Source organism: Acanthopagrus latus, chromosome 21 (genome assembly GCF_904848185.1).
Source record: "Acanthopagrus latus isolate v.2019 chromosome 21, fAcaLat1.1, whole genome shotgun sequence".
Lineage (NCBI taxonomy): Eukaryota > Metazoa > Chordata > Actinopteri > Spariformes > Sparidae > Acanthopagrus > Acanthopagrus latus.
Window position 1 is genome coordinate 21,618,776 of NC_051059.1, and position 23,388 is coordinate 21,642,163.

The following is a 23,388-nucleotide window of genomic DNA, read 5'->3' on the forward strand; positions in this document are numbered from 1 at the left end:
GTACTACTGTAATCTTGTGATTGCACATTGTCAGAAATGTCTTATCCCTCCCGTGTTTGAAACCTCATCGAGGAACATAGAAAGCACTGACACGCCTCCAGGCTAACACCACAAACACACAGCCCCCCCACCTCTGGAAGCAGGATTTCAATTACATGGCTGAGCGGTGCCTTTCTAACCCCAACAAAAGGCAGATCCGGCTGGTTGGGATGGAAACAGGAGTCAGGGGCTGAGACAGAGATGGGGAAGCAGAGTGAGCCCTCCAGACACACACACACACACATCACCAAACATTACTACATGAATATTGACACAAACACGCGGCGTGAGGACGGGCCTGTTCATGACGACCCGTCTCTTCCTCCTCACAGTTAGATTATCAGAGTCTGTAGGTACCTGGAGGTTCACCACTGATGGTAAGCGAGAGACTTTTAATTCTCTAGTGTGTTGTTTTATGTCTTTACACTGTCATTTCAATATAATAATATGCTAATAAAAAAATTGGTGGTAACTGTTAATCTTTTTAGCAAACACAGGACATAAAGTAGGTCTTCATGATGGTGCTATGATCAGCTTTGTTGTGGAGAAGTTTACAGTTCAGCTGCAGATTGTGCAAGTTGTGTGTGTGTGATGTGAATAAAAAGGAGGCTCGAGCTGGCTGCTGTGATGAAATCGCTTTGTCTCTAGAGGACGATGTTTATATTAGTGCCAGACAACCGTCTCAATCTGTTGACCTGCTGTGAGGAACCTGGAGGGGGAAAGTTGTTTTTTTCCTCCTATATTCAAGAGTTCACTCACTAATTATTTTAACTGTAGCCCTTCATGTTAGATGACAATTTGTTTCTTCATGTTTCATTCTTGAAGAGGACGAGAGGAAGAATTTAGTGTCTATGAACTGAACTATCATTTGGATTAATAATGAACTTTTAAAGGTGCAAGCTCTGTTATTTGGGTCGGTGGTAAGGATTTGCCTGCCTTCAGAATAACTTTTTGCAGCTTTAAGCTCAACTATGCAGTTTACCTCTTCAGGCGCTTAGAACCAATTCAAATGAAACAGTCTGTAAAAGAAAATCACCACCTGCAACTTTGACAGGTGTTGCATTAAAGGCTTTAAATTAAAGGTCACACACAACAAAAATTGATCCTAAATAACACATTTGTCTTACATGATTACTTAAATTGAACTTTCTGCGTTTTCTTTCTGTTTCTTTAACTGAACAAACAATAATGTTACAATATTCATGTGTATCATCTTCATGTATCCAATACAGCTTAAAGTTATTGTACTTCTCATCGCTTAATTTACTTTCACCTCTACTTCCATCCAATGGAGGGATATTTTTGCATCACATCACCCAAAATTTTACAGGAATTTTTTAGGAAAGGATCATGTTTTGGCTTAAAATAAGTGTTTTGCTCACGAATGTGGCTGGAGATGTCTAGCAGAGAGGTTTTATCATCGCAGTCAAGGCTAGATATTGTCCCAAGGTCTCATTAAAATATCCAGCAGAATAACATGTACAAATATTGAAACGCAACATGTCAAGTAGCGCATGGTTTGCAGAAACTACCGAGATTTTATCCTGACAAGCGGGCTGGCAATTTATCTTCAAATGTTATATTTAGTGAATACACGGTGGCTGGACTGGAAGTTATTTCAATACTCAGTCTCAGTCTAATCCTCAGGTCTGGCCCACATATATTTTCAGTTTTACACCATGTCGGCGGTCACCAGTCAGCCTCTTCCCTTTGATCGTCTGGAGCGAGAAAAACACATCCAGGTGATCTTCAGCGCTTTCCAGAACCGCTGTGGGCCTTCGTGTCAGTGCCACCAGGAATCAGATGAGCAGCTGTCGGGCCTGACTCCTGGGAGGGAGACGGAGAACATGCATCCACCGGGGAAAGTGAAGAGGCCAGGGGTGGAGGAGCAGTGGCCTGGAGGTGCAGCGGGATCACACTTTATGTCTGTGCTGGAGACAGTCAGTCAGATTCATGTCACCGCCAGACCAGAGCTGCAGGGTGAGCAGGAGGGATTGTGTATTTGTGTGTTTCTGTGAGGGAGACTTGTCTGGTTTAAAGAGATGATGTTGTGTTGCTGTAGGTCCACAGTGTGTTCCCAGGAGGATCTACAGCATCACCGCAGGAGGCAGCAGATCACAGTTAATTGTGGCCGTAGAAGGTACAGATCGCCGTTCAGCTACATGCGTCCAAACTGAGCTCATTCATCCTTCCTGCGACTAATGACTGTGAATGTTGCCGTTTTTCCTTGTTCTCTCCCTTCTGTCAGAGAGTTCCTGCGTGTGTCTCCAGTGTTGTGGTCCGGCTCGGGCCTGTTCCCTGCAGGGCTTCGACTGTCAGGGCCGCCAGGTCTTTTATTTTGAAAGGCCCCTCAGGGTGGACGCCTGCTGCCTCGGCTGCTGCCTGATGGAGATGAGGGCGTACACACCTCAGAAACATCTTATTGGCAGCGTCTGCCAGAGGTACAGTCTGAATCTGTTTCTACTGGCAGTTTGTGACTTTAGTAGTCCTGTAAGGTGTGCCACAGACCCAAAACAAACATCTATCGTACTTTAATGTTATCAAGCAAGTTCCCTTAATCCATCATTTCATCTACAATGCTAAATTTATTTTAAAAAAAATAGTATTAATAATAATAATTCAGGATCACAAATATAGAGAGTATGTTTACCTCAATGAAACTCTTTTTTTATCTCTTGAAACATCTGGAGAGCCACATCGACCCTTGTGACAGGCTAACTTTGGACCATTCTGATTTATGCTATATTAAACATTTCAAAAGGAAATATTTAACTTTCAGTCAAACAAAGTTAGTATACAAATTTAACATTTGGTGCAGAGTTATAATTTTAGACTATCCAGAAGAGTGGTTCAAAAAAGTTACTATAGCTAATTGAAAGTGAGCTTCATCTGGAACAACTCCACATTAATGGTGTCAGTCTTCTACAGCCGTTTCTCTGTGCAATCAGAATTTGACAGTTCCATTGTAATACTATTTACAATTATTTAGGACAAAATAAAGTTAATAAGAAGAAAAAACTCCCATAATCAAAGGATTAATTCATTCAAATGACAAAATGTATGTCATGTTTTCTGGTTTTGGTTTGTTCTAACTATTTGACCAATTGTTCTAGATACCTGTCTGACATATGTGACACGTTTCTTACACAGTGTTGGTGAATGGATTTTGTTTGTGGCGCTCACAGAAATAAACAAAAAAACTTTTCTAAAAGTTTTCAATGAAATCAATCAATCGAAAAATCTGAAGTTTAACGAGAGCAACGTGACACGGCTGATGCTGTCAGAAACATATTTTTTCCAAGCTTTCCGTCGAACCTCTTCGACTCCCCACTAACAACAATCTCAATAGTTTACATTCTCAGACTGAACAACTTGTCATGTGAGCCGTTTTTCCATGTCCCGCCCAGCCTCCGGCCACCCTGAGCTGCTGTAGATGCCCGGGCCTGTCTGTAAATAGCTGTGAGAGCCTTTACTTTTTCCACCAAGCTGTGCTGTAGTCTAAACCTGGGAGAGTTAATGCACAAAACAGCTGTCTGCACGGAGACACACCGACAGAGCTACCCTGGGCTGGGGGGTGGGGCCGGGGAGGGGGAATGCGGCATCCTTACTAATGGGAATGTTGGCTAATGGGAGCAACGGCAGCACCCATGTCTCCTGAAATACTTCCTTCTTCATCTGGCCTAAATCTGACTCCAGGGTTAGCTGGGGTGCCTTTGTGTGTCGAATTTAGAGCTCTCCAGAAGCATCGCTCGGTGAATCTGCGTCCAATTAAGACTGACCTGGCAGAGGTTTCGGTGATCTACTTGGTATAAATATTCTCTCAGTTGTGCTCGAATAAAGCATGCCCCAATTTGAACTCTTCTGACATCAAGCAAACAATGGTTTTGGTGCTGCAGAATCATGACAGCTGAAAATGTGATCAACCAAGCATCAAGGCTGAGCTGTGCCAGCGTGTGAAGTCCTGGCCAGTGTATCTGCTTATTGCATGATTATGTAAGATGATGTGCAAAGTTGTTGTGTGTTGGCCGACCGTGTTTTTCAGGTGGAGCATGTTCACCCCGCTCCTGGAAGTGTGTGATGCCGAGGGAGCGTCCGCCGCCAGGATCCAGGGCTCCTGCTGCCCGTGTCGCTGCTTCTCCAACCAGCAGTTCCAGGTAGAAATATCTGAACGACCCAAAATGAAACAAGTGTTTGGATAGGTGGAATTCATTGAGTGTGTTTGACTTTTGATCACACACCAGATTGTCTCCAACATTGGCGAGAACGTGGGCACGATATGGAAGAAATGGCCTGGTTTCAATGACGAACACAACATGGACCATGAGTATTTTGGGTTGGAAGGTGAGTGGTTTCAAAACATTTGTTGGCCAAAACACGATCATTTTCACAAACTGTTTTCATTAATTTCCATTACTGACTACTGCTGATGATCACTGTAGTCAACTGAAGCAATACATTCCTCACATTCATGCTAGATGTACTAAGAAATCTGTATTTGTCCTCCTGCAAATCTCTTCTTCTGCAATCGATTCTCTCAAATTGGCATTCCGATTTTTAATCCCAGTGTTTTTGCTCAGGAAAACATGGAAGCCGGCATTAAAGTGATGTTTGTTTGGCAAGTCTTTGTTCGGGAAAGGCTCCTGTTCACAGAGTAATTGCAGTCTCATCGGCGATAACTTGTCTGGCTTGCCCCGTTTGGTCACTACATGATCAGCCCCTACGTCTTTCGGTCTTGAAGGCAATTTCTTCATCAGAAGTCATGCGACGTAGATATGTTGGGTTTCAGCGCGTTTCTCCATGTATATTCTATTGACTTTTACACAGCTGACACAGCAGGATCCAGTGACACAGTGACCCTTTTTGCACATAATGCATTCTGCTGCTTATGTTCAGTAATAAGGAATTTTATGCTTCCACTCGCTACATTTGCCATCAGCACAAATCAATCAAAGCAGGCAAATCAATAAAAACCCTTCAGTTCACAACACTTGCACTTTATAGTTTGGGATCCACTGTCATGATATATTTCATATTCTTACCAATGTCTGTCTTCGGGTTACCAGTTACCTTCTATGCCTCTTTCCAGTTTCATATGTTTGAATCTGCCATTTCCACATCTGTCACAGTGCCGCAGCGTATGGAAGCACACACCAAACTGCTGATGCTGGCAGCCACTTTCCTGTTGGTAAGCACAAGTAATAAAATTAACGGTGGTTCAATTCTTTGTCACTTTCAGGGTCTGCGTGCTGTCACAGCTTAGTGGGACACAGGAATGTTGTACTGATCAGAGACGTTGTAATAACATCTGTGATTTTCTTAGAATTACACAAGAAAAGCTGGTGTGAAAACCTCCCTCACTCGTTAATCAATTCTCTTTTTTCCCCTCTACAGAATCACATGTTCTTTGAAATGAGCTGATCAATAAAAAAGGACCCGTCATAAGTAAAGTGACACCAGTGAAAGCGAAGGACACCAGCTAAAGTCACGTTATGGTACCAGGAACTGCAACATTTAAGTGTACAAGATAAACAGTAAGACTGTTGTGGCATTAAAACTGTTCCGTTTCAACACTTCTGAAAGAGAAGGACACCGAGGCAGCTTTAGCAGCAGATGCATATTTGACATTTATTGCTTTAATCCATCAGGTGTACATCCAACAGTGTTTTCTTCACCTGTGACACACACCTGCACTCATCATCACACCACCAAACTTGGGCAGCATTACAGTTTTTCAACAAACTATAGTTGCTTTCTTGACATGGTTCCAAAAAAAAAAACAAAGAAAGATGCTCCCGAGTTCTTGATAAAAACTGTAACAGACCTTGACCCCAGTTTCATTTCTTTTACTACAAAATGGAAAAAGGAGGGTAAGGTCAGCATTTCAGGATTCCTGTACACCTTTGTTGAGGACATTAAAGCAAAGCCCATCCCTTGGATTGTTTGAAGGCAGGGTAGAGACAAAAGAGACAGAAGGGGAAACTGGTTCAGGTAGGGCTCGAGGCCAGGCACAGTGATTTAGGCAGCTTGGCAGTCCATTCTTAAGATGCCGGTTATACAACCTTCTGCCCAGCACACGGATGGTCCTCATCCTTTGGGATTCAACTTCCAGGTCAAAGATGGAGAATCATCGCTGATTCAGTTTAAGTGATCTTTGATGTGGACTGTATTTACAAATATATCGTACACAATGATAGTTATCGATCTAGCGTCGAAATGTCCAGAGGAATAGTAGTTAAAATACAGCACTGTAATAAAATAACATCTGCCTGCAACCCTGTTTGAGTCCCAATAAAACAGATTAACACAATTTATCTTTAACAGCATGAAGTGTGATGTTATGTTAAGCGGTAAAATCAGATCTAGTATTACAACAAATTGGTTTTGTTGTATTTTGTCAAGTACACTTTGTTAACAGCTAATGACCAGATCAGCAAACACCAGTCGTGTGGCCTCCCTCTGGTGGCAAGTTAACAGAAAAATATATATTAAAAAAAAAGAACAACAACAAAAAAAAAACTGGAGGCTTTGTTCTTCTCTGGTTGATTAAAAATAACGCATATTTCTCTCTTCAGCATGGTTCAGCATTCTGTCCACGGACTCTTCTGCTCATTTCCAATTTGACACGTAGAAGGAATGGTCTCCTTGCCTCTTTTCCCTCTCTCGTTTGCACAGTGACAATCCACGTAGAGGTATCCTTTCCTGGACTCGTCATCGCCCCCGACACATTACATATACACACCCCTGCACACCGGGGACAGAGACAAACAACATTAGCACTCTCTAAAATGAGAAATAGTTTAAACTATTCGACAAGTCTTAATGTAAGAAATCACTCAGAAAACAGCCAAAATTGCTTATCATGCAAATTATTACTGTGTAATCTAATAGTGTTAGTACTTCTGGTCGTCACAAGTCAGTGTAGCAGCATAAAATCAACTAGCTGACTAATTGCTCACATCCCTAATCAGCATGAGACATCAGAGAACTCCTCTCACATATCACTAATGTGGCAACAGTCCTTACTCTTGCAGAGGTTCTCTGTGTGAGGGGCTAACGTCCTCCGCTAGCATTCACCAGACCATGGAAGTCTTCCCATGCTCTACAAACAAAGAGAAGGAGGCAGCACTTCACCATTCACACCAAAATAAAGATACGCTTCTGGTATTTGGGGATTTTCAGTGGGAGAGTGACATGAAAAATGGAGCTGCATACGTATTTGCATTTCACTTGTCTTTCTTTTATAACATGTATATTAAAAACAGCTTTTAAATGGGAATTTTGTAATGAAAGCATTAAGTCATTATAATGTTAATATTTTTTTAACTTTAGTGTTTCATATAAAATTCAATTCAATTTACAAAGATGCTAGAAGCTAGAATAAGCAGATATTTGTGATATTTGTTTGTTAAAAAATGTGATTTAAAAAAAAAAAAAAAAACAGTTCTCACTGATTAATTTGAGCCCAATATTAGCACAGTTTTATTCATTTTAAATCCACTCTTTAAAGCAACACACAAGCAGTATAGTCAGAGTATAAGCCCACAATGCCTCCTGGGTGAGAAATGCAAAGATTGTAAGCATGCGTTTATAGATTAGCATTATTATCTGTGTTTTCATGTAAGAATGTATATGAATAAGGAGAGAGTGTGTGAGGGGAATATAACAAAACGAAGAGACATACATACTTAATGCTGTCTGTGTGAGTCTTGTACTCCATTATGGTGTTGGGAGGCAGGTTCAAGACTCGGCGCAGGGTGTCTCTGATACGGGCTGTTGTCGCCTGGTCACTTGCTGTTTTGTTCCAGATGGAGATGATGTCCTCCTACAGATGAAAAGCAGAAAGGGCATGTCTGAGAATAAAGTCTGCGGTACGTGACGGCATTAAACAGAGGAATTTCCGATTGTGGGTCTTACCTGGAAGCGTACTGACACCACGGCCCCGCAGATCTCCTCTCCTACCATGAACTGCTCCCCGAGCATGGCCAGGATCAAGTTCTCCCAGCACCGAGACGCCAGGCCTTTCCTCAGACGGATGATCCACTTTCCACCCATCTTATTGGCATCATCCTGAACATAACAGCTGCAGGAGTTCACAACGGGCTTCTCGTTTACGAAACCAAACTGATTCAAAGCATAACAAAATGAGTACCCACCTCCCACATGGGTTTAATACCCTCCTTGAAGAGGTGGAAGTCACTATGGCCCGTCAGGTCGCCTGGCCGGATCATATGACTATAGAAACGCCAGAACTGCTCCACCTTGAGAAAAAGAAGAAATGTTTACACTAACAACTCTGGGCAGCTTGTATTCATAGGTCTGGGCTGCGTCTGGCTGAGGTGATATCTACTAAATGCCCTGCCGTGACATACCGAGGCGAAGCTGCCAATCTGTTTAATGTTCTGTTCGTAACTCTGAGTACTGGCTGGTCTCCCTGGGGTGCGCCTGGAGTACCAGAAGGTGTAGTTGTATTGTAGAGGGTGCTCTCCTGCCCCTGGCACCACCATCTGCAGTAAAACAAGACAGTGACTTAGCACTCCAACCAATTTGAGCGTGACCGCTACCGCAACACAATCTTTAACAGGCTCACCTTTTTCTTAGAGCTGTTCTGTTCCTTATCCTCGTCTTCAGTTTTTTCCTTCTCACTGTCTTTCGGTGAGCCTTGGTCCTGGTCGTGGTCTCCACTGTCATCATCTTTCAGACTGGATTTGGTAGCAACACAGAAAGCAAAATGAAAAACACTTGAGTCACGCAGCACCTACATTTCAAAAAAGAGGAAGTCAAACAACTCTAACGACAGTAAATTAGGTCAAACTTGCGAAAGGTAAGGTATTACATGAACTTTACTTTTATATGTTTAGCCGTCTTTGTCGATTTAGATGAAAATTCATTTAGTCCATTCAAAGTGATCTTCATCTGGCTCCATATTGTTTAGTGTTTTGTAATATTTTTCCAACTAGTTTTTTTTTAATGGTCTGTTTTTCATTGTTTGCTTCGTTGTGTTGTATAAAGCAGAGTTGTGATTTGTGTATGGTGCTTTAAATCTACTACAAGGTGTTTTAACATGATTACAAAACAGTATCAATGCAATATTGATGCCTCTATAGGAACACAAGCAAAGAAGACCATAAATGACAACATTAACTATTTCTAGGTCTGCCTGCAGACTGGAGGAGCCTGTGTTTACATCCACAGTCAGCCAGTTAAAGAAGAGTTTGCAGATTTGACTTGCCATTATATTTTGAGGTTTTGCTTGTGGCAACACTTCCACTTTTTGTCCACAGGGGCCTCCAAATTCATAGAACAGCAAAGTTGCTTGTAGTAGCCTTATATAAATTACAAAATCCACTTTACTTAGGGTTTTTTTTTTTTGGAGGCTGTAATTTGTGGTGTACTGTGCTGCAGTGACTGGTTGATTATAATATTTAGTATGCCATCATTTCTATAGTTAAAAATATCAGAAACACTTGCAACATGAGCTGAACATTAATCTCTATGAAGACAGGACTTGCTGCACAGCTGCTACATTAAACTGTTTGTTTTAGCTAGGTCCACCTGACAACCTGTCAAATGTGTGTGTTTTCTCTCTGTTAGCTGTAAGTATGTACACCAGGAAACACCTCCTCTTAAACTTCTCTGACCGTGAGCAGCCAACAACCCACAGCTGGCTCGCTATCAGCCCGTGCTTCACGGCTGTGGGCGTCCGGTCGTAGCCCGCACAGCGCGCACCGTCCTCGGCGTCACAACAACCACCACACCGAGGCTTCGGGGCCCGCTCGCCACTCCTCCGAGCTAAGCTAAAGCTAGCAACACAGCTCGTTCCTCGATATAAAACCCCATTAAATCTCTGCTGTTGCTTCCACTCGGTGTAAACGCACCTGTGTGCGCGGACTTCGCTCCCATGTCGGTTTATAAACGCACACACAGCATGCAGGACCATGCAATAAGGCTGACACACCTACACGCAACAGCCTTCATTAACGCGACCCCCCCCCCCACCTCCCCGTGGATCTGCAGCCACGGCAGGGGAAGCCCACTCCTCTCCGGCGGATACTGCACACAAACTTTGGATTACTCACGCGTCAAATTTGTTGTTCATTATTTTCTAGGTGCGAGTCTTTCAGAGTCCGACCACTGCCTCCTGAATTCCGCAGGAACGGCGGCGCGCGTTGCACGTGTACGCGCACGCCGTGTGTTGGTCGTGGTGGTGGTGAGCGTGGAGAGCCGAGGGGTGACAGTCAGCCAGCCCCACGTGTTCATTTATACGTGTATATATACACACACACTGACAAAACCAAATCACACCAACACGTGGGACACAAAGAGCATCAAGTGATTTTATTCATCACATCTCATACAGATGACTCCCAATCATAATAAATACACAGCACAGTACCGCTCCAGTCATCAATTATAGCTTTGTGAAAGTCTCTGTTATCACTGGCTCAGATGATTTGATCAGAAACCCTGTGACTTCCACACACACACACACACCACCACACATAGGCAGCCTCAACGCACAAAACAAAAACAAAACAAAAAATAAGAGGGGACTGGCAGCTTCTTCACATGAACCGGCCTCCTCTGATGTGCCGCATCCCTTGTTTCATCCCCACCGTCCCGTCCACTTGTCATCTGTTCTCGCGGCAACTTCAAACCGTCGCTCTGTTCAGGTCCAAGCAGAGCCGTGGACCGAGTCTGGGGGGGACGAAAAAGGGAGCTGGGGTGGAGTCAGGAACTGAGTGGACTTCTTTTAGGTCCAGCCTGACTTCAGTGTGAGTCTGGACGGTGAGGAGGTTTGGGGATGAGAGAACAGGGAGGGGGACCCCTGCATCTATGTCTGGAGACAAACAATGCAAGCGAGGTTAAGGAGCAGAGTGTCTGGGTGGGGGGTGTGGGGGTGAGGGATGGGAGGAAAAGCTCTGGCATGGTATGGCACGGTATGGTGTGGTGTGGTTTGGTTGGCTCTGCTGTCGGAGACCATCCCCTCGCCCCCTGTGCCTCTGTGAGGACCTTCATGAGAGGGCCCTTTGTTCCAGGCCGGCAGGCGCACCAGTGAGTGAATGAGCAAGAGCAGCGGCGGCCCTCTTCAATGGCGGCTGTTTGTTTACACCAGCCAGTCCCGTCATACTTCATTAGCAGCCCAGCCCACCGACAACCTCTGATGTCCTAATCGCCAATGAGTGTGTGGCTGCCCATCGGCCCTGAGCCTCAGCGGTTCAAGATAAAGGGCTTTTTCTCGGTTTTCCGACACACACATTCCCACTATATCTGCCCGCACTGCCTTCTCAGCCACTGGCGGTACACATACATACACATACATATATGCACACACACACATACAGAATTCATGGCGAGGGCCGACGGGAGGGACCGGCTCTTTCATCATGGGCCAAGAGGCACAGGGAGGTGAGGCGACGTCAGTGGAGCAGCAACAGTCCCAGAGAACTAGCTTTGCATCACAGAGATGTGAGAGATCTGCCGCCCGGAGAGACACAAAAAACAAGACAGTGTGATTATTCAGTGCTGCCATCTTCTGACGCCAACACAGACGTAAAATAAGAGTTTTCCGTAAATAGTTTTGCTATCATAACAGCCCCGTATCACTGGATAACTGACAGTGATGAAAGCCCTGTGGCATCAGCATTATAAGATTTGTTGTCCGATGAACTGACCTCCTGAATGGCTCTTCCCAGCCTCTCCTGACTTTTCACCACTTTCCTGAAAGAGACACATTATTCCATTATTTACGACAAAGGTAAGATACAACACTGACACCTGAAGCTGCTGCCATTAGCCGCGTAATCACATTCAGACTGGAACAGAAACCAACCTGTGTATTCTGCGAGCCAGGCTGAGGGTGAAGCTTGCAGAGCAGTCGGGCTGATAAGTGGACGGCACTATGGTGTACGCTCCGGGAGGGAGACAGCAGGCCAGGGTCACATCCTGGGTGTAGCAGTGGGGGACACAGCTGGCCACGGGATCATCGTCCCTGGGTGATGTCTCAGATTCCCCTTCTAGAGACTGGATGCATACATGAGAATTACAATCACTGTGTGAACTGTCTAAGTTGCTCCTTTTATGTATATGATTAGAGGCATTCACATGATATCTGTACTCACGTATGATCTGTCAATTTTATAATTCATGAAGACCAAAGTATTCACAATATGATGTGTTTATTTCTATTGTTAATTCATTATTTGTACTATGTTTTAAGTTGGGTTTTTTTTGGCCTGTCTCCAGTTGTGTTGTACAGAAGCCAAGAACAGCCATACCGTAATCTCTAGATCCCAAGTTTACTTTCTTTTCTCCTTTTTAGCAGGAAAGGTACTATTTGCCGATCAATCCATCAGCCTGTACTCAAGTCTTACTTATTCATAAACATATACATATTCATATACTTTATCATGATATCCAAACATCCACCAATGTGGGTGTTTTCTTTTTCCAGTTCCAATTTCGCTGAAAATCAGTTTGCTTAATCTCCAGTTTGTTGTAGTTCATAAAAAATGTATTAGGTTTGCTTTGAAACTCCCACTTCCCTCACAGAGCAGTGTGTGTATGTCACGGTCCACTCTTGTGAGTCTAATAAAATCAACTTATGAAGCCTTATTATCTTGAGATAACAAAATAATTAACTTGTGACCTCGAGAGAACGGCATTTAAAAAAATACTTGCAAGCGCGGCCTTTCTCTACTTCCACAGTCATGGGACTAAAAGTGCTATTTGTTGAGCTAACTCCAGCGTTTTTACACTGATGGTCTGTAAAATGCTCAGGTTGATCAACATGCACATTCCCCCTGCAAACAAATCAGACGACGACATGAGCACTTGTTTCTTAGAAGAGCTTTTTTGCGAATTTGCAGTATGACAAACAACTTTAACATTTTAAAGTTAGTGTGAAAACTGACAAAAAGAGTCAACATTTCAAAGATCTACTGTGATTATAAACTGTAGTCACTATATCGTAGGTGAGTGAGGGAAATGTAAACAGAGGGAAACGGCCCATAACTCTAAAAACACTTTGGTAAATCTCCTGTCATGTTTGACTGACCTTATAAATGTGGAAGCCAATAGGATGCAGGTCTGTGTCGGGGCGGCTCTGGCGCAGGGTAATCCTCACATTAACTCCTGATGTCACTGCTGACTCATCGCACACTGTAAAAGGGAAGCAGGGGTTCTGACGGTGAGACAGGAAGTTCCTGCTTCCTCCGGCCGTCCTTCCCTCCACCCACGAGCCGCTGAAGGAAGTGTTCTCCCACTCTCCGTCTGTTGTTGATGGCAGTGAAGGTGCTGGGCTTTTCAGGGCACTGAGGAGGAAACAGGCGTTGTTGTGTCATGAATAATTCAGTTGGAAAGAAAACACATCGCACGAGCACAGAACTTTAAAAGGGTCGAATAGGAAGGTCGGAAAATCCCTGTTTTGTAAACAGTGTGTGCGGTGACAGCTGCAAGTGTGCATGCTGCAGTGTTAAAGGATTAAAAATGTTTAATTTAGTACTTGATTCTTTTAAAAGATTTATTTCAAACCGACCAGCAGATGTCACTATTCATTTACTGTCATTCATTTTTATGGGACAGAGCATGTGTACACAAATTCATTATTCTTGATCTCAAATTATGTGCACAAATGTATAGTAAATAACATTTAACAATATTGTTGACTTTTTATTACACGTTGGAAAAACCTCAAAGACAAAACAACACATATTGTTTAATGGACAACATTACAAATGCAGTTTTGCCTTGAGTTGAAGACACTGTGTTATTGTTGACATCACAGAAAAAGTAAGTCTATTGTGTACCTTCATGTCCTATTAATTTGTGTATTCAATTTGAGTGATTTTAAAGCATAAGGTTATTTTTTCTGTTACATACTAAATAGAAAATAACATAACACAGACACACACACACCCACACAACTTTAAGTACAAGGACTTTTTGAAGATGGGTTAAACATTTGACCTCAAAAAAATATTCAAAATGCATTTCCTGTACAATTTCTAATCTTGTTGACTCTCTCCTCCCATTAACCGATCCTTACCTGAGGGATGTTGAAGAGGAAGAAAAGACCCTGATGAGAAAGCGGGCCTCAGCTCCTGGCTGGTAGGTGCTGGGGATCAGCAGGTAGTATCCAGGCTCCAGGTCTCCATGGAGGACCACCTCTCTCTCGTAGGCGTGGCAGTGCGTGGAAGCACAGGGAGGTTTGTTCAACATCCGGCTTAGATTAAAACGCTTCTTCTCCACCTGGTGACAGAAAAAATTATAAGTAACGCGACGCAAAGACACAAACATGTATCCTCCTGTAACTGATGTCACGAACCTTCCATATGTGTAGAGCGATAGCCTGGTAGTGCTGGTGCTTTGTGTTCTTGCTATCCTCCAGTAGCGTTTGTGCATATTTTTCCGTGTTTCTCCATTTCCTATGCTGCAGCAGCGACACCAGCACCTCTCCTCTCTCACACACTTTGAGCCAGAACTTAGGGTTGCTGCTGTAGCTGCTGCTGTTACGGCTGCCGCCCGCACAGTGTCCTTTCATCCATCGGCCAGCCAGCTGATGGCTGTGTGTCAGCAGATTTCCTGTTGGAGGGCTGTCAGGGTTAAAATAGGACTCCACAGAAGTGACTGTAAGTTTCAAACAATCTCTAGTAACATGTAGGAGTTACCAGTATAGATGCTCTTTAGGTGCCCCTCATCACTGATGGGGTAGCCCACTGTGACATCATCAAAGTGGGACAGAAATTCGGTCTCATCCAACCAGAACTCGCCCTCAGCCACCCTGGATTGAAGGTCCACAGCGGTAACCGGGTTGACAGAGCTCCAACCAGAACCACTGTGGAGAAAGAAGTATATTTCAGAATTTAGAATTCAGACGGGGGCTGAAGTCAAGTGTGCAAGCTCTGAAACATCGAGAGAGACACAGTTTGATTTGTTGTTTTGTTTTGTTTTGTATATCAGAAACAGTTAAGAATACTTTGACAGTAGATCTAAATTAACTTCATTTCCGCTTCTCTTAAAACCAGTACGGATTTTAACTATGTGCAATATAAAGTCTTTGAAAAGGTGGATGTGAATAATTTACGAGCAGCCCTTAAATGCACCACTTAGAGGACAGACGGTCGACAGGAGGCAGCTGTTTACAGTCTGACAACAAGTTTTAGAGACCTTCTTGTGGACAGGACCGATGGTAAACTGCAGCAAGTTTCTGATGTGGGACAGGTACATGGGTACAGACTTCAGACACGATGTTTATGATTATTTAGTTATTTAGTATGCATTTATATCATTATGTGACATGTAACATTAAGAACGACGCATAAAAGACACATGCATATGCCTACCTGCCTATCCAGGCCCCTCCCCAGCAGCATCGCCCCCAGGGGTTTCTGATCCTGAGCAGCCGTACTTCACTTCCTGACACCGTCTTCACATCCAACCACTCCATGACAGTCAGTGCGTGGTACTGACCCAACTCACTGGCCCCTAGAACAGTCACCAAGTTCATCAGATGATGTGACACAGGATCAGAATCACTTGTATCTGCACAAAATCCCTTTTCTTTGTATTCCCACCTCCAGGGCTGCTCTGAGTGGAGCAGCTGACTGCACACTGGTCTTTCACCAGGTGCAGAAGGTTCAGGTCCAGCCTTCTCCTCCTGACCTGGTCGCTGTCCTGTTCTGGTCTCTGCTCCTCCTCCGACCCAAAGTCTCCCAAGCTCCAGCGCTCCACCAGGCCCCCGGTCAAATCCACCAGGGCCTCGGACACCTGCCCCGCCCACAGTCGCTCATATGAGCTGTGAAGCCTGAGGAGGATGGAACAGAAGGGAAATGAGACTCACAAACTTTACTTGACAAGTTGCTATGAACTCTTTAGGTAAGTAAATCTTACTTACTTGGCATAGGCCTTCTCCAACAGGGCTACCCAGAAAGCAGAGGGGGAGTGGCAGCGCGAGAAGCAAAGGGTGGAGTTGATACAGGGCAGGCGGTCGTCGATGGTCACCTCTGTCCAGTATCCCTGCTGCCAGAAACTGAACTGGAAGGAGCCCCTGTACCTGCTGTCACCCCACTGAGGCTGGTCTGGAGGAAACACCTACAGAGAGTCAAGTCAGTACATCAGCGAAGGACATGAGAGTCCATTACATGCCTGTGATTTGCTTTTTTTCACCAGCAAATTAGTCCAAACTGTTGTTGCTCTACCTTGTTCAGCAGATGTTTGTTCTTGAGCAAGAAGGTGCAGGCGCAGAGAAACCAGCAGTCTCCTAATAGGCCTTGTTTCACATGAGCCAGATTGATGTTGTCAGGAAAGAGAGCTGGTGATCGGCAGATCTCCTGGAGGGGTGACATGAAAACAATACAAAATCATCAGACGACTTGCAGTAACCCTGAAATTTGTGTTTTCAGGAGTTAAAAAAACTCCTAACTCTAAATGGTTTAGATAGAAGTGGGCAAAGAATACTGATCTGAATAAAATGTTTTTTACAACTGCTTGAACCAAAAAAATGGAGCTCAGGGCCTCTCAGCGTGTTGTTTTGATTGTTTTATCACATCGTTTTGTCTGATTTCAAGACAATCAACTAAGAATTTTTTAAAAATGCAAATAAAGTGTGTTTATTTAATATTTTCATACACGTATTTGTTGTATGCAAAATACGGAACAATGACTTTGAACCTGTTGGCACCCTTTCTAAGTTATTCCGAACCACCTGTGATCTTTTCTCTGGCTGAGCAGATCAACCTGTGACAGGTGATGAATGTTACCTGACTGCAAGCCAGAAATTCCCCAAAATCTTAACAATAATAAATAACCCATTAACACCTGACACACGAGGAATGCACTGGGGCATTTCCCTGTTGCTGCTGGCACTGTGTCTGACCTGTGGGCGGAGCCAGGTGACCTCTCCCTGCAGCCTGGCGATGGGCGTGGAGCCGTCACAGAGCAGGGACGTGTCCTCCGAGGGGAAGTCTGGGTCCTCGAACAGAGCCTCGCCTCCACACTCGGCCCTGCCCTCCTCCTTCATGGCTCCGGCTTCCTCTCAACCTGGATCGCACCTGCTGGGTCAGCGCGGTGGGGGGGTTGACCTCAGCCAGCTGTGATCATCGTCAATACCTCCATGTACATTTCACACTTGTACCACACCTGAAAACAAAAAAGAAACCTGAAAGAAAACCCCTTTTTTTATCTTTATACAGGGTGTTCTTCTTTATTGTATTGTGAATATCTGGTGTGTATGTGCATGTTTCAATCAAATTAAATCAAACAATGTGAGTTCACCTTTCCTAATGAGCCCATACATATTTATTTTATACATGTTAATGTTATCATTCATATATAGTGTCACATTAAGGCAAGATTGTGAATGAGTGTTATTTTAGAGACAAAACAAATCTGATGGGCACAAAATAATCTTTAACTGTAGCTAACCTTTACTAACACAAGAGTAATATCAGGCAAATATAAAGATATGTCTCTAAACTAAAATGTGATGTTATAAACAGAGCAGGTATTGCTCTGTGTGTCTGTTTCTTACCTTTCTCCTCTGGTTAGCATCCTTCTCCTCATAACACAGCGGCTAACAGTTAGCTTCAGCTAGCTTGTTACTGCACAGTAGCATCCCTCGCGTTTCATCTTATCATGATGTCGGAAGCGTCACCGCAATAACAGCAACGACATTTTAACCACAAAAAGCATGAGCAGTTTCGTTATTAGTGACAGTTATGTCCCGAGCAAGGAAACCATCCTGCTGGAGCGCGTACAGTCTTCTTCCGGTTGTACATCCAGCGGCTCATTCATAAAGTGAATCCTTCCTGCGCTGCCCCGCCCCCTGCTGGTGACAACAGGAAGTGCACCACCTGCTCTGACTGGGATAGATAGATAGATAGATAGATAGATAGATAGATAGATAGATAGATAGATAGATAGATAGATAGATAGATAGATAGATAGATAGATAGATAGATAGATAGATAGATAACTCAAGCGATGTTTTGTCCTCCTCAATATTTTTCACATCACTGAGTTTAGACTGAATTTTAGAAATCCAGTCATCAAATCAGAATCAGAATCGCTTTAATTGCCAAGTAAGTTTTCACACGCGAGGAATTCAAAGTGGTCCGTAGGTGCAAAACAACAAACAGTACTAAAGATAATTAAAAGATATAATAATAATCTAAATAGAGTTGAAAAATAGAACAAATACATACATAAGAATAACACCCAAGCGGATTATGCAGGGTCACAGTAGAGATGGATATTGCAACATGCCAATAAAAACTTAAATCAATGTGATGTAAGTGAAGTCAACAAAACAAAACAACCCTAAATGTGAGGTTTAGTGCCACTGAAAGTTTATTTATTCAAGTGCTGTCCTCACAAGACTATTCTACTTATCCTTTTTTCTCCCATTTGTAATTTCTTCTCCTCTTAAAATCTTTTTTCTCTTAAGTTTTACTTTTATTCCAACAGTATCACTTTGTTTTGAAAAGTGTTGGGACATAAGGGCACAGATGAAAATGTTATTTTTTCTAAACTGTCTTCGGCTTTTTCAGTTTTTGGCAGTGTAATGCAGGGATGGTATGCAGTCTATATAGATAGTTACAGCAGGGGGAGGCAATAACAGGATGGTTTATCAAAATTCATCTCACAGTTTAGTCAGCCTGTCTTGGTGCAAGCTTTTTTAAAACATAATTGATTTGTTTAAAATGTGGTAGGGACGGCTCATGTCCTCAGCGTACATGACACCTTTGCTTGTTTCTATCAATCCTGGTTCAATCTCTTTCTTCCTCCTTCCCTTCATAAGTTGATTGAACAGTATAATATTCGAAATGTCTCTTAAACATGAGACACTGAGTACACTTACTGTACTGCTAATCCTTGTTAACGTCAACCAAATACTTTGACAAGGAAATACAGAATTTATGATGCATTAATTTCTATCAAACATCAGACTTTCATCACAAAATAATAAGCACAGAAACAGCAAATTATTACAAAAATATCCAATTTTATTCAAGTAATACATTTAAGGCAATACAAAAATATTCTATTTATTGGCTAAAATGAAACATTCATCTCGTCTTTGTGTCCTTAAATTGGATTCCTCAGGTGATCTTCATCATGCTCGAGGTCTTCTATGGAGAAGGAAAACAAAGAAAAACACTCACGTAAGCTTGTTGCGTTCTGACTCAGTAGTGATGCAAAGAACAGAGATACGGAGACATGAACTTACGGTGGTACCACCTCCATCGCCTGTTTAACCCACTCAGCATCCGGGTCAGCACAGACAGATCTATTCTTTATGGTCTTGAAGCTGCATTAAGGCAAGTGAGGATGTAACATTAGTACAATAGCAGAGCTGGCATCCTGTTTGTTATAGCAGTATATGTTTTTGCCAGACGCATTGATTACATGTTCTTACATCACTGCCTTGATGTTGCAGAAACCTGTGTCCTCCTGGATCATGTAGTTTTTCAGCCTCTTCTCTGGGACTGGATTTTCTTGGTAACGTGTGCAGCAGAGGGGACCTTCTAAAGATAGGAACAGAGTGAGCACGTCAGCAAAAACAGTCACAGAAAGTACCAACACATGCGTTCAATCAATAACACAAGTGAGATGTACAATGACTAATCGCTGGAGTCAGACTTACTGCTTTCGCCCAGCGCCACCAGCAGCACCAGGATCACGGAGACACACAGAGCGAGCTTTGCCATCCTCACGTAGCCTTCTCTTCGGTTGTTCTGATCTCGAGTGATGAAGGACGAACCGATAAAATTCTGTCTCTGGCAGCGAGCTTTAAATACTCTTGTCAAATTGGAAAGAGGTGTGCCATCACAGGCCAAAGAGGTACCTGGAATTACCAGTGCTGTAATGTTTCTGGGTCGAGCAGGAAGTGACATGAACCACGTACTTTTCTCCTACAACAATGGCAGAAATCCCCCTCTCGGATGTGGGTTTGCACACATGAATCAATCCCTCCCTGGCCACATTTCTTTTTTAAAGGATCCAGATGTTTTGCTGATGATGAATTTTTCAAGTTAAGTTAATTCCTAACTTAAACTTAAACATCAGCTCCTTTCAGACACTATTATTGATTCTAATCATCCAATAAGCAGATGTGGGTTGTAACCTTGTGGCATTTATTAAAACACGATCAACATTTCATATATCATCTTCTATTACATGTAATTGCTTTTTATGTAACCCTGAACAATACCTGTGAACCTGTAAACACTCTTTCATCATCAAATCAACCACCTGATGTGGGACATTCTTCTCCAGCCGAGCAGACCGACCTGCGGCAGGTGATGCAAGTTAGCTGGTCTCAAGCCAAAAGCTTCAAACAGGTGTCATCAACAGTAAATATTCCATTAACAGGTGGCAAAACAAACACATGAGGAATTCAACGACATTTTCCTTCTGCTGTTGGCACTGTGCCTCAGCTGTGGGCGTGGCCAGGTGACTTCCACCTGCAGCCTGGCGAAGGGCGCGGAGCTGTCACAGAACAGGGACGTGTCACAGACCTGTCAGGGGAAGTCCAGGTCCTCAAACAAAGCCACACTCATATTACACTAATATTACTCTAATATTACACATTATACTAATATTACACTAATATTACACTTATATTACACCTTGAAACCAAAATAAACAAAACATATATCCATGAGTTCTTGTACATTTTGTACATTGTGGTTTTGTCACTAAACCTAAGATGTTGATGTTTTTTTGTCTTTATCTGTGACATAATAATGGCCATATTGTTGTTGTTTTTTTAAATATAGTAAATATTGTGTTTGCTGCATGTTATTGATGACAGAATCAAATCAAGCGTTTTCCCTCAGTATGCAGGAGACAAAGATGCTCTACTTGACGGGGTTTTTTGGTTCCCCCCCCAAGAAAATGTCTGATTTTTCTCTTAACGTTTTTAACTGTTATTATCTTTCTGTACAAAGAAATTGGAAATGATCGAGCAGATAAATAAGTAACACACAAAAAGCTTAATCATAGAACTACCTAAAGAACTCCACACTTGGGTCTGGATTTTCATGGTAGTGTTTGCAACAAATGGGCCCTTTAAGAAAGAGGTATGTAAGCAAAAAACAGCACAGTATCGAGAAAACAAAAGGCTACAACTCACGTGTTCTCCCAAATCAATAACACTGGTGAATTGTTCTAATCGCTGAAGCTTTCACCCAGCAGTACCAGCAGCACCAGCATCATGGAGACTCGCAGAGTGAGCTTAGCAGTCAATCAGTTTTCTGATCTCAAATGATGATTTGATAACGTGTTTCTCTGGCAGTGCGGTTTAAATACACTGCCAGATAAGAAAGTCCCGCCACAAACAGAACAGGGAGACTCACGTACTCACTGGACCATCGTTACAGCCGCACTGTAGTCACAAACTATTCTAAATTAAACTTTATAACTTGTAGATAAATCAATTTACAATAAAGAGTGTTCGCTACAGAATTTATTATCATTAGCAATCCAAAAAATCCCACAGGTTAGTGATGCTAACTTCTAACATATTGCCCCTTTAAATTACACAAGTTTATATAAAGTGATTACAATTTCCCACACCTCCTGGTTATATTCATAATGAAGAGGTGCACACGTTATAAACACAAATACTGACAGGAGCCGCTCTGCAGCTTAATCTTACCTCTCACACTTTAACTATATTAAGTTGATGTATATACTTGTTACCATTAATGAGAAACACAGTGTCTCATTTCTCAAGCGAGACCCTGAGAACAAGAATTAAAACGCACACTATACAATAATTTGACATTCACCCCAAACCACAGTGCACCTCGAAACAACACAACGACATCCTGCTGACCTTGTTGCTACTTACAGGCATCATGATGCAACGCAGACAAGATGCTCTGTCAGTAATTATGACCGCATGCTGCATTTCACTGTTTTTATTTTCCACTCCAGCATCCCCTGTTTAACACTACACATCACCCGGCTTACAAAAAGCTTTTATTTAACCACAGGGAATAAAAAATGCAAATGATTCAACGACAGCGATGCGGATGTGACCGACAAGTAAAAATAGTGACGTACAAGTCAGAGTCAATCCATGAACAAACATCCAAACACAGTAAAAAAAATATATATACATATATTTAAACTGCAGAGTGCCCAGAATTATAGAGACAGCCCACACACACATCTTTAGGACAAAGGTCACACTCAGAACATGGAACGTGCGTGTGTGTGTGTGTGTGTGTGTGAATGCTGGTGAGGTCATCCAGGTCGTGGTAATTCTAAATGCTACATCGTAGGTGACTGTGCGTTTCAGTTTCTTGAAGATGTCTCACCTCTCATCCCAGAGGCTTCTTCAGTGTGTGAGAGCGTATGTGTGTGTGTGTGTGTGTGTGTGTGTGTGTGTGTGTGTGTGTGTGTGTGTGTGTGTGTGTGTGTTTCCTTTTGATATACCATTTCATCTTCACCTTCATCTGAAATCTTTGATAAAGGCCAATCAGGTCAAAATGTTATCATGTATTTCGATACCGCTGGATTAAATAGGGGAATATGAGATTTCTCAGCTTTGTCTTGAGGATCTTTGTGTGTGCCACCTTTATAGCTCTGAGTGTTAAGTAGTCTGAATAGATGCCTTTGGTTTATTACCATGAAATAAAATATAGGAGAGGCTGATCCTCTAAAAAATTCAAGCAACAAATGTAACATCCTCCAAGCCGCCAACACAAAGCGTCAGCAATTAATGAATTGGGGATAACTGTCAACAATCAGCTATCAGATTCTATCTCCAGGAAGTTATATTTTGTGGCTTTTACCCCAAAATGTAAGATAACATAAGATAAGACAAGACAAGAAGACAAGACAAGATCAGATAAGATAAAATAACATAAGACAAGACAAGACAAGATAGGATAAGATAAGATAAGATAAGATAAGATAAGATAAGATAAGATAAGATAAGACAAATAACATAACATAACATAAGACAAGACAAAATAAGATAACATAAGAACAGATGTGATGCGACAAAACTGTACAGTACAATAGTAAAAACAGTAAACAAGCAGTTACAACCACTGGGTTCGCTGGGTCAGGGTCCCACGCTGGGCCCAGTTTTAGGAGCATTAAACATAAGTGAAATATACAAAATATAAAGTTTTTAAGTAATTAAATGCAAAGAAACAGTGACTAATAGAAAAGCAAGACAAGTTAACTGGAAGAGAAAACAAAAGATTAACCAAAAAGAAATGATTAGTTCAAACGACAAAGAAACTGAAATTAAGAATAGAGGTAGAAAAAGAATCAGGACCACACGCCTGATAATCAACATAATAATACACATGATATTAAACGTTAATATTG

At 42.5% G+C, this 23,388-nt stretch overlaps 4 protein-coding genes across 7 annotated transcripts; 1 reads left to right on the plus strand and 3 right to left on the minus strand.

The window, feature by feature from the left end:
* The first annotated feature begins 96 nt into the window (after positions 1 to 96).
* LOC119011352 (phospholipid scramblase family member 5) lies at positions 97 to 6,535 on the plus strand. 2 transcript variants are annotated; one of them, XM_037084396.1, is made up of 8 exons: positions 97 to 253; positions 1,710 to 2,019; positions 2,102 to 2,179; positions 2,288 to 2,480; positions 4,082 to 4,193; positions 4,281 to 4,380; positions 5,166 to 5,224; positions 5,431 to 6,535. In XM_037084396.1, exons 2-8 carry the CDS (start codon positions 1,719 to 1,721, stop codon positions 5,455 to 5,457), a joined length of 870 nt encoding a protein of 289 aa, XP_036940291.1. In that variant the 5' UTR covers positions 97 to 253; positions 1,710 to 1,718; the 3' UTR covers positions 5,458 to 6,535. The 2 variants fall into 2 exon arrangements, with proteins under 2 accessions (XP_036940291.1, XP_036940292.1); XM_037084397.1 differs by lacking the exon at positions 97 to 253 and having other exon boundaries at positions 1,678 to 2,019.
* On the minus strand, positions 5,639 to 10,276 carry eif4e2 (eukaryotic translation initiation factor 4E family member 2). Of its 3 annotated transcripts, none has more exons than XM_037084400.1 (8): positions 10,116 to 10,276; positions 8,627 to 8,738; positions 8,409 to 8,543; positions 8,193 to 8,297; positions 7,954 to 8,106; positions 7,725 to 7,861; positions 7,063 to 7,138; positions 5,639 to 6,780 (listed from the first exon to the last, which is right to left on the minus strand). In XM_037084400.1, the coding sequence occupies exons 1-7, from the start codon at positions 10,133 to 10,135 to the stop codon at positions 7,090 to 7,092; spliced, it is 711 nt and encodes a 236-aa protein (XP_036940295.1). In that variant the 5' UTR covers positions 10,136 to 10,276; the 3' UTR covers positions 5,639 to 6,780; positions 7,063 to 7,089. The 3 variants fall into 3 exon arrangements, with proteins under 3 accessions (XP_036940295.1, XP_036940293.1, XP_036940294.1); XM_037084398.1 differs by lacking the exon at positions 10,116 to 10,276 and adding an exon at positions 9,915 to 9,991; XM_037084399.1 differs by lacking the exon at positions 10,116 to 10,276 and adding an exon at positions 9,915 to 9,991 and having other exon boundaries at positions 7,721 to 7,861.
* An 83-nt stretch (positions 10,277 to 10,359) lies between these two features.
* On the minus strand, positions 10,360 to 17,831 carry capn10 (calpain 10). The gene is made up of 13 exons (XM_037084395.1): positions 17,567 to 17,831; positions 16,913 to 17,175; positions 16,236 to 16,367; positions 15,932 to 16,128; positions 15,612 to 15,841; positions 15,381 to 15,522; positions 14,706 to 14,872; positions 14,363 to 14,619; positions 14,084 to 14,286; positions 13,094 to 13,349; positions 11,870 to 12,060; positions 11,712 to 11,757; positions 10,360 to 11,514 (listed from the first exon to the last, which is right to left on the minus strand). The coding sequence occupies exons 2-13, from the start codon at positions 17,054 to 17,056 to the stop codon at positions 11,485 to 11,487; spliced, it is 1,995 nt and encodes a 664-aa protein (XP_036940290.1). The 5' UTR covers positions 17,057 to 17,175; positions 17,567 to 17,831; the 3' UTR covers positions 10,360 to 11,484.
* Positions 17,832 to 19,019: 1,188 nt separating this feature from the next.
* On the minus strand, positions 19,020 to 20,070 carry ccl20a.4 (chemokine (C-C motif) ligand 20a, duplicate 4). The gene is made up of 4 exons (XM_037084560.1): positions 19,682 to 20,070; positions 19,454 to 19,562; positions 19,265 to 19,345; positions 19,020 to 19,166 (listed from the first exon to the last, which is right to left on the minus strand). Exons 1-4 carry the CDS (start codon positions 19,929 to 19,931, stop codon positions 19,151 to 19,153), a joined length of 456 nt encoding a protein of 151 aa, XP_036940455.1. The 5' UTR covers positions 19,932 to 20,070; the 3' UTR covers positions 19,020 to 19,150.
* Between the last annotated feature and the right edge of the window lie 3,318 nt (positions 20,071 to 23,388).

Coding starts and splice junctions, on each gene's coding strand:
- LOC119011352 (XM_037084396.1), top strand. CDS start 1,719: ATGTCGGCGGTCACCAGTCAGCCTCTTCCCTTTGATCGTCTGGAGCGA. Junction 2,180..2,287: donor GTTAATTGTGGCCGTAGAAG/GTACAGATCGCC, acceptor CCCTTCTGTCAG/AGAGTTCCTGCGTGTGTCTC. Junction 4,381..5,165: donor TGAGTATTTTGGGTTGGAAG/GTGAGTGGTTTC, acceptor CATCTGTCACAG/TGCCGCAGCGTATGGAAGCA.
- eif4e2 (XM_037084398.1), bottom strand. CDS start 9,976: ATGGTCCTGCATGCTGTGTGTGCGTTTATAAACCGACATGGGAGCGAA. Junction 8,739..9,914: donor AGCGAAGTCCGCGCACACAG/GTGCGTTTACAC, acceptor TACCAAATCCAG/TCTGAAAGATGATGACAGTG. Junction 8,298..8,408: donor AGATTGGCAGCTTCGCCTCG/GTATGTCACGGC, acceptor CTTTTTCTCAAG/GTGGAGCAGTTCTGGCGTTT.
- capn10 (XM_037084395.1), bottom strand. CDS start 17,056: ATGAAGGAGGAGGGCAGGGCCGAGTGTGGAGGCGAGGCTCTGTTCGAG. Junction 16,129..16,235: donor ACAAACATCTGCTGAACAAG/GTAGAGCAACAA, acceptor GACTCTCTGTAG/GTGTTTCCTCCAGACCAGCC. Junction 11,515..11,711: donor TGGGAAGAGCCATTCAGGAG/GTCAGTTCATCG, acceptor TCCGGGCGGCAG/ATCTCTCACATCTCTGTGAT.
- ccl20a.4 (XM_037084560.1), bottom strand. CDS start 19,931: ATGTCACTTCCTGCTCGACCCAGAAACATTACAGCACTGGTAATTCCA. Junction 19,563..19,681: donor GGTGGCGCTGGGCGAAAGCA/GTAAGTCTGACT, acceptor TCCTATCTTTAG/AAGGTCCCCTCTGCTGCACA. Junction 19,346..19,453: donor TGCAACATCAAGGCAGTGAT/GTAAGAACATGT, acceptor GCCTTAATGCAG/CTTCAAGACCATAAAGAATA.